The following is a 7,762-nucleotide window of genomic DNA, read 5'->3' as shown; positions in this document are numbered from 1 at the left end:
TCACAGTTTTCCAGTTCTTGCAGAATTGAATTTAATTACTACATTAGTAAATAAATTCCGAGCTTATTGCGAAGTAATAGTTATCTATCAATATGAAAATTATCTGTCTTCTACTTACTGTAACATTTGCGATTGTTTCGGGCGAACCTGGACTTGGTATTAAGAATGGTCACCAACCTCCTCCTTTAATAGTAAGTAAAATAAAATTTATAAGAAAAAAATATAAATTATTTAAGATTCTATCATAGTAACACTGTTAAATAATTAAAAATAATTAACTTGCCGAAAATGATTGAATAAACTTACTTATGTGACAGAATCGTCCAAAACCACCGTCAAACCCTTTGCGTTACCGTCGATCACCTGAGCCTCAAGGGTCAATCGTTCTGCAGGGACAGAAACCTTTGAGTGGGCCAGAACGTAGACCTACATGGAACTTGGACTATCAGCATAAGATCTATGAAGGCAAAAATGGACAGATAAGTGCTGGAGGTGGTGCTTTGAAGCTTCCTGGACAACACGTTCAACCCCATATTGGTGTTCAAGGAACTTGGAGATTCCGTCGATCACCTGAGCCTCAAGGGTCAATCGTTCTGCAGGGACAGAAACCTTTGAGTGGGCCAGAACGTAGACCTACATGGAACTTGGACTATCAGCATAATATCTATGAAGGCAAAAATGGACATATAAGTGCTGGAGGTGGTGCTTTGAAGCTTCCTGGACAACACGTTCAACCCCATATTGGTGTTCAAGGAACTTGGAGATTCCGTCGATCACCTGAGCCTCAAGGGTCAATCGTTCTGCAGGGACAGAAACCTTTGAGTGGGCCAGAACGTAGACCTACATGGAACTTGGACTATCAGCATAAGATCTATGAAGGCAAAAATGGACAGATAAGTGCTGGCGGTGGTGCTTTGAAGCTTCCTGGACAACACGTTCAACCCCATATTGGTGTTCAAGGAACTTGGCGCTTTTAATAAAAAGAAAAAGTTACCTCAATAACCACCCTGGTGGAAATACATTTCTGCTAGAAGTCTATTTAATTTCTGAAGTGTTCAAAAAAATAATTGTTCAAGATTTAATAAGTTTGAAAAATTCGGAAACGCTCTGAAAAAGTATGAAAAAATATATTTCAGTCGTATTAAGCAATTTTAAGATTATATTTTTAATAGTTTTTAGACTCTTGCGGAAGACTTTTTCAGAACTTTTCAGAAATTTGGTATATATGAAGCGGAAGTCTAAATTATAATTTTTCAGAGTAAATCAGTAATTTTTAAAACATGTGAAATTCTACAAAAATAAGTTACCGTACGTTTTCTTACATTTAATCATTTTCATAGGGAATATAACAATTGAGAAGAAGGAGTGACCTTGGTGAAATAAGTATTTATATACAAAATATATATATTAATTTATTTTATTCAGACTTTGATTTTATATAAACTTTGAGCTATTAAAATACTAGATATTTTTTTATTAAATAACTTTCAATAAAAACTATCACTATAATATAAAAATAAGAAATTATTTGCAGTTTCAGTTCACAAAATCTAGATTAACATATATTTTTTACTGTTAGAATTTAAATTTTTTATGTTCTAAGAATATAATTTTTCTATATATTATTATTAAAATACTGTCATACGTAGATAAATAGCTTAACATAACAAAAGTTTTAATTTTTTATATCAGTTTTCTATATCAAAAAAAAGTTTTCTGTGTAAAAACAAGATTGAATTTAGTGAGTTAACTTTTTTTTCCTTTGAAAATCGAATCAGAAATATTATTTGGAACATTTGTCTCAATTTTGAATTTTTGTTTCACTGAGCAAAGTTTTTTTTCATTTCTGAGTACATTGGAGTAATCGAAATTGACGTGAATATTTGAAATGAAATTAGATGTTTTCAAAAAAGACGATGAATTTTTTTAAAATAACTTGAATGCTGTACGAAAAATTTTTCCTTTACGTTATTTAATTTTTTCATTCATTAAGAAATAATTTTAAGTAAATGTTAGTTATACATTTTTTCGTTTTCGTTATAATTTGAATTTTCTATATCTATAAAAAAAAATTCAAATCTCTTTACCGATTACTATTATTATTTTACTACGAAAATAAAAAATTAGTTGTATAAAATTAACTGAATATTATCTATTTAAAAAGAGTTGTAATTAGCTGTTTGTTTGAGAGAATTACTTTTTAATATTTTTAATTTGATTTCGTTCACCACAATGGCTTAAGAAATATGAGACAAAAACTCGCTAAATGAAAAAAAAATTCAAACTTGCGATGATTCTTCTGTAGAATTAACATTCCAGGCTTCTGTTCATGCAATACTTTTTGCTGTTATCAACGATAATATACTCGATTTAGTCTTGAAAGAACTAAAAAAGTTAATTTTGTTTCAACAGTCCAGTGAAGATACGTATTATTCAGGATTCTTCATTTTTTTTTCTGCACTTGTGATAGATCGTCCCAAATATTTATTAATTCTATTCCGCTCCACACTTTCCATGTCGCGGGACAAATTTCTTTTTTTCAAGAATTTCCCATACTGTTTTTCTAATACAACTTTTTTTGCTGGAGTCAATGGTAATTTGTTTCTGTTTCTGCCCATTACTTTAACAGCTCGAAGCGCCAGATTTTTATAACCCCAAATAGCATGAGACATTATCGTTATAAATTTGGCGGGTCTATATTCTCGAAAGGCCTCAGTGTACGCAAGGCTAGGAATAAATATGTTCCCTCCGATGTAAACTGGATTTGTTACATCCTCTTCCTCGTCATCGGTTAGGTTTCGTCGTTCGGGTCGTTCTCGATTTCGTTGATCTCGTTCCAACCTGTTTCGTCGTTCTTGTTCCCGTTCCATTCGATCTCGTTGTTGTTGTTCTCGGTGTTCTCGTTGTTGTTGTTCTCGGTGTTCTCGTTCTCGTTGCTCTCGACGTTCTCGTTCTTGTTGCTCTCGACGTTCTCGGTGCTCTCGACACTCTCGTTCTCGTTGCTCTCGTTCTCGGTGCTCTTGACGCTCTCGTCCTCGTTGTTCTCGTTCTCGTTGATCTTTTTGTCGTTTTAGTTCCTTTAATCTGTGTTGCTCTTCCTCTAATATTTTTGCTCTTCTAGATCCTGAGGTTCTTGTTCACGATTATCTTGTTCCAGTTGCTCTTGTCGGCTTTGTTTTTGTTTTAGTTCTTTTAGTCGCTGTTGTCGTTCTTCTTCTAATAGTAACTTATTATTCTGCTCGTTTCTTTTATCGATCATTCCACCAATGGCATGGATTTGTAATTCCTAAAATAAAGTAGTGATCTTATAATTACTGTCTTTCCACTTTAAATATTATTCAATTTCTATACTCTACATGACTTAATATTACTTAAAATTTTGTTGTTAAGTTACATGATTACTATGATCGATTACATATCTCTATTGTAAAGTATTTTTATCACCTGGTTGCTGAATCTGCATAGTTTAAGAATTAATTATTTAGAGCTACCATTTCATAAATAAGCAATATCGTTTCACTAATTTTTTTCAATATTCTCTTATACTGTATAAATATAATTATTGAAAGATAATTAACAATCGACCGTAAATTTTCCCCATTTATTCTGTGTGCTCTCTGAATATCATTGAAGGCCAAGTTTACTTGTATTATTTAATCCAAATTTAGTTACTTTAAAATTTTTCTGACCTACCGATAAAATTCTAAATAAAATTGACAAATAATTGGTCTGGACCACTTCTAATTTTGATGAATTGCGGTAGAAAGCTTTCACTTGTCCTAGGATAAAGTTTTACTAGAGAAATAACATTATTTCAGAAAATTTATGCAAAATTGAAGGATTTCTATGTTTTTAGTTTACTCCTTAATAATCTTGAGAACTATGACAGTTACGAAAAAAAATAATTCAATTTTGCTTAGGAGAAAATCTTGAAAGCTACGAAAACAAAAAATATTAGAAATATATATTGTACGTTTTTGCAGTCACAGTTTTTTTTTATTATTTTAATAGGAGAAAATCGATAATTTACGTAAAATTTTTTGCCAAAAACAAAATATTAAGTAAAACCTTACATCTACATCAAAATTTAGTTCCGGTAAATAGTTCCCGTATATATTCAATTTTTAATCCCACAATTTTTTCTATGAAAATACGGACATCATTTCTTAACTATTAAAGGTAATTATGCTTGAAAAGTATAAGGTTGAAACAATAAATGTTGTTTAACATCTGGCTTCTTTTTCTGAAGAAAAATTTTCCTTTCAACATTTGAATTTTCATTTTCATTTAAAATAAAAAACTCATATTCACTTCATTGAACTACAAGTTTAAGAGCTAAATTAAATTATTCTGCTTAACCGTATATAAACGTATACTATTGGGCTGAATTCATTAATTGAACTGATTAACTGGACCAAGCCTGGAGTTGAATCTAAATATTGGTCCAGATTCCTAAAAAATCCCTATTTCAAGATAAGTCTTAGATTCCAATGACTTTTATATTAACCAAAATTAAATTCTTCGAACTTACTTTAGACAATTTCATTATTAATGTCATGAATATAATTATCATTATATAATACTATTACTATCCATTATTCTTGTATGATTGATATAATTGAGTTGAAATTTAGTCTTTTAGGATTTTTAAGAATCGTTTAAAAATTAAATTAATGTAAATAGTTATCACCAATTTAGTACATAAATACCATTAATTATCAAATATATTATTAATCCGTGAAATGGAGCTATCTTTTAAATTTATTACCTGGTCTACTACGTTTCGTCCTTCATGTCCTGAATCAGTAGAAACTTGTGTATTCGAAAATATATTATCTTCCGAAGTACCTTCTTCATTTCGAATAATTGGATCATATTCATGATCATTATCTTCTTGTTCGGTTGTATGATCTACGTCATTATTGTTGTTTTCATGCTCATGTTCAATGGTTCCTTCAACTGTATCATCTTCGTCATGAGTACTGTCTCCATCTTCTCCATCGGAGTCTGGAATTACTTCACCACTGCTATCGTCTCCTTACTTCTTTGTTCTTCATATATTCGTAATATATCTTGACTCGTAATTTTTTTTGCATGTGCTTCATTTTGTACTTTTACCTAATGGAAATGGAATGAAAGATACAATAAGTATAATATTTTAGTGACAAAAATTTTAGTTTTATGTATTATTCTTTAATATTTACCTTTCGTTTTCTTTTAGTTGTTGTTAAGTCCATTGATTCATCACTGTCGTCAGACTTTTCCTCTAGTGAGGATAGATTTATCTTCGGTCGTCGTGATCTCAAACGTGGATTGTTGATATCCTCCATAGTATCTGAAATTTCCCATACTCATTACGATTACATTTTCAATTTGTTGTATAAATTTTTTTTCTGTATATTATAAGATATTTTATGAATCAGCTTAAAGTTTTCTTAATAATTGGATATGCAATTTTTACCAATTTAACAACAATTGTACAATAAAATCTTTTTTTTTTAATCCAAAGATTATCAAAAGCAATAAATTCGTATTTATTCAGCATATATGATGATCCTAAAGTTAACTGACACGTAACACTATTTTAGTTTTTTATAATAATTAAATTATTATCAAAAAAATTTATTCAAAAAATTTCACTTTTAGCAATTACAAAAAGTGTCAATTAAAAATAATATTTTTTTATTATTATTTATTCTTTGTAAAAATTTCATAAACTATCAAATGTTTGCTAAATTCAGTATGTCATAATATATGACCACCTATGGGTGTTCGAGTCTAGGAGTCTGTTATAGATATATCGTAAAAATCTATTACTTAAATTTTATTTTCATTTCGATAGATATAAAAAAAATTTGAATTTAATAAAAATTAAAATATTTTATTAAATTTACGTTATGCTTAATATAAATGTTTTTGATGAAAGAATTTAATGAAAATCTCATTTTTCTAGGTAAATTTATGTTTTCTATTTTATGAATTGAATTGTCATCGACTTTTTCATTATCACAAAATTCGTTCTATTTCTGAACTTCCAGTTATAAATTTCTTTTAGAATTTAGCTAAATTTTTAATTTACATGATTTTTTATTTTTATACTACCATTTCAAAATTTTCTACTATCCTACTGCTTTCATGCATTGTATTTTCTATTGATAAGCTACTATTCTACAACATTACCTATTTTGCGAACCAGCAACCATTTCTGGGTAGAAATGATATTTTCTTTTTTTTTTTATCAATAATGTTACAAATTTTATATCATTACGATAAAATTTATAATTATTTTGCATACTTTTCATTTATTTTTAATTAATTTATTAGATTAAAAGACTAGGGCAATGAAAGATTTTCAATTACACCTGTAAATTATTGAATACTGTTTACTTTGAACAAGAATAAATCTAACTTAATTGTCACACTATTGTGCGTTACATATATAAATATATTTTTATATCAAGAACTTTGAAAATAATTGATTTTATAAGATATATAATGCAGTACCGTACAAAATAGTATAAATTTTCAATTTATCAATTTATAATTTATATAAAAATATTTACATCATCAAAATATGAAAATAAAGTTAGCCGAGATCTAAAAATTGATAGAATATTTTTCCTTGACAAATGTACTATAACAAAGTTAACTAAAAAAGTCATGTTTAAAGAAATTGTGAAAATTCAAATGAAATTTTTTAAAAATTTCCTTCCAGTTATGATTTCATTATTGAAGATAATTATTAATTTTCAAACATCTGATAACTTCTGTATTATCATTGAAATTTACAGATATTTTAAAAAATTTTAAATTTTCATAATAACCAACCTCTTTGAAAACATTTTTTTATCACTATTAAACCATTAAACTGTTCATAACATTTATAAAAATATTAGTTTCTTAAATTTTCGTTAAAAATTATTTTTTTTTTATTACTTACTTGCTGTTTTTAGAATCAAACATTTTACAGATTTTCCGGATTGCTGTACATAATACAATTTACCTTTTGTTGATTGACTGTAATTTTTGAAATTTTGAATGTGCTTTGTTTCTACAATAAATTGTTTCTTCGACAAAACTGCTTCCACTTCAGCGTATTTCCACATGTTGACGTGCTCAGTATGACGTTTACTTCATAAATAAAAGTTACAGGCAGTGCGGCCAAATCGTGGGTAAAACGTTCTCCCTCTCTTAGCGTTATAGACATCATGTGATTTTGTTTTAAGTGGGAGAACTCTCTCCTCACGTTTTAGCCGCACTGGTTACAGATTATCGGTGCCTGTACCGTGAAGAGCAAACCAACAAATAAATTTACTCTTGTTAGGTTTCGATGTTTTTATGTGTAATGAAAGATTGTTTGTGTACACATGCGTCACGTGTACCATGTAAGGTTGACTCGATCATGAAAGATTTTGAGCCTTAAACCACGTGCTTTTCAGCCGGACCCGCTATTCACTGACCATTATATTCGCAACAATTATATATGTATTTATTTATTTCATAAAAATAATAAATACACGATATGATATTTTTTATTCAAAGTTTTATTTAATTAATTCATAGACTATTCAGTATTTTCTTTGATATATTAATAAGATTTTTAAAGAAAAATTTTTTTTGCTCTAGTAAACTATTTTTATATCAAAAATAAAAAATTCCTTTGAAGTTTGGTCAGCAGTAATTTAAATTTTATCTACTTTTAAACTTTAAAATATTGCAATTGAAATAATGTAGAAGATTAAAATATTTTTTTTTAATACAG

The 7,762-nt window shown here is 28.4% G+C and overlaps 2 protein-coding genes across 2 annotated transcripts; one reads left to right on the top strand and one right to left on the bottom strand.

Moving 5' to 3' along the window:
- On the top strand, positions 1-1,959 carry LOC141538422 (uncharacterized). The gene is made up of 2 exons (XM_074259861.1): positions 1-191; positions 318-1,959. Exons 1-2 carry the CDS (start codon positions 93-95, stop codon positions 975-977), a joined length of 759 nt encoding a protein of 252 aa, XP_074115962.1. The 5' UTR covers positions 1-92; the 3' UTR covers positions 978-1,959.
- Positions 1,960-2,158: 199 nt separating this feature from the next.
- Positions 2,159-7,174, bottom strand: LOC141538302 (uncharacterized). The gene is made up of 6 exons (XM_074259684.1): positions 6,941-7,174; positions 5,205-5,335; positions 5,043-5,118; positions 4,769-5,007; positions 3,142-3,286; positions 2,159-3,100 (listed from the first exon to the last, which is right to left on the bottom strand). The coding sequence occupies exons 1-6, from the start codon at positions 7,104-7,106 to the stop codon at positions 2,430-2,432; spliced, it is 1,428 nt and encodes a 475-aa protein (XP_074115785.1). The 5' UTR covers positions 7,107-7,174; the 3' UTR covers positions 2,159-2,429.
- Between the last annotated feature and the right edge of the window lie 588 nt (positions 7,175-7,762).

The sequence above is a fragment of the Cotesia typhae genome, unplaced genomic scaffold (assembly GCF_013202065.1).
Source record: "Cotesia typhae breed Kobodo isofemale line unplaced genomic scaffold, CoteBio_Ctyphae contig_20, whole genome shotgun sequence".
Classification (NCBI taxonomy): domain Eukaryota; kingdom Metazoa; phylum Arthropoda; class Insecta; order Hymenoptera; family Braconidae; genus Cotesia; species Cotesia typhae.
The sequence above is the reverse complement of the archived record's forward strand: the minus strand, read 5'-3'. Positions and strand labels throughout refer to the sequence as shown.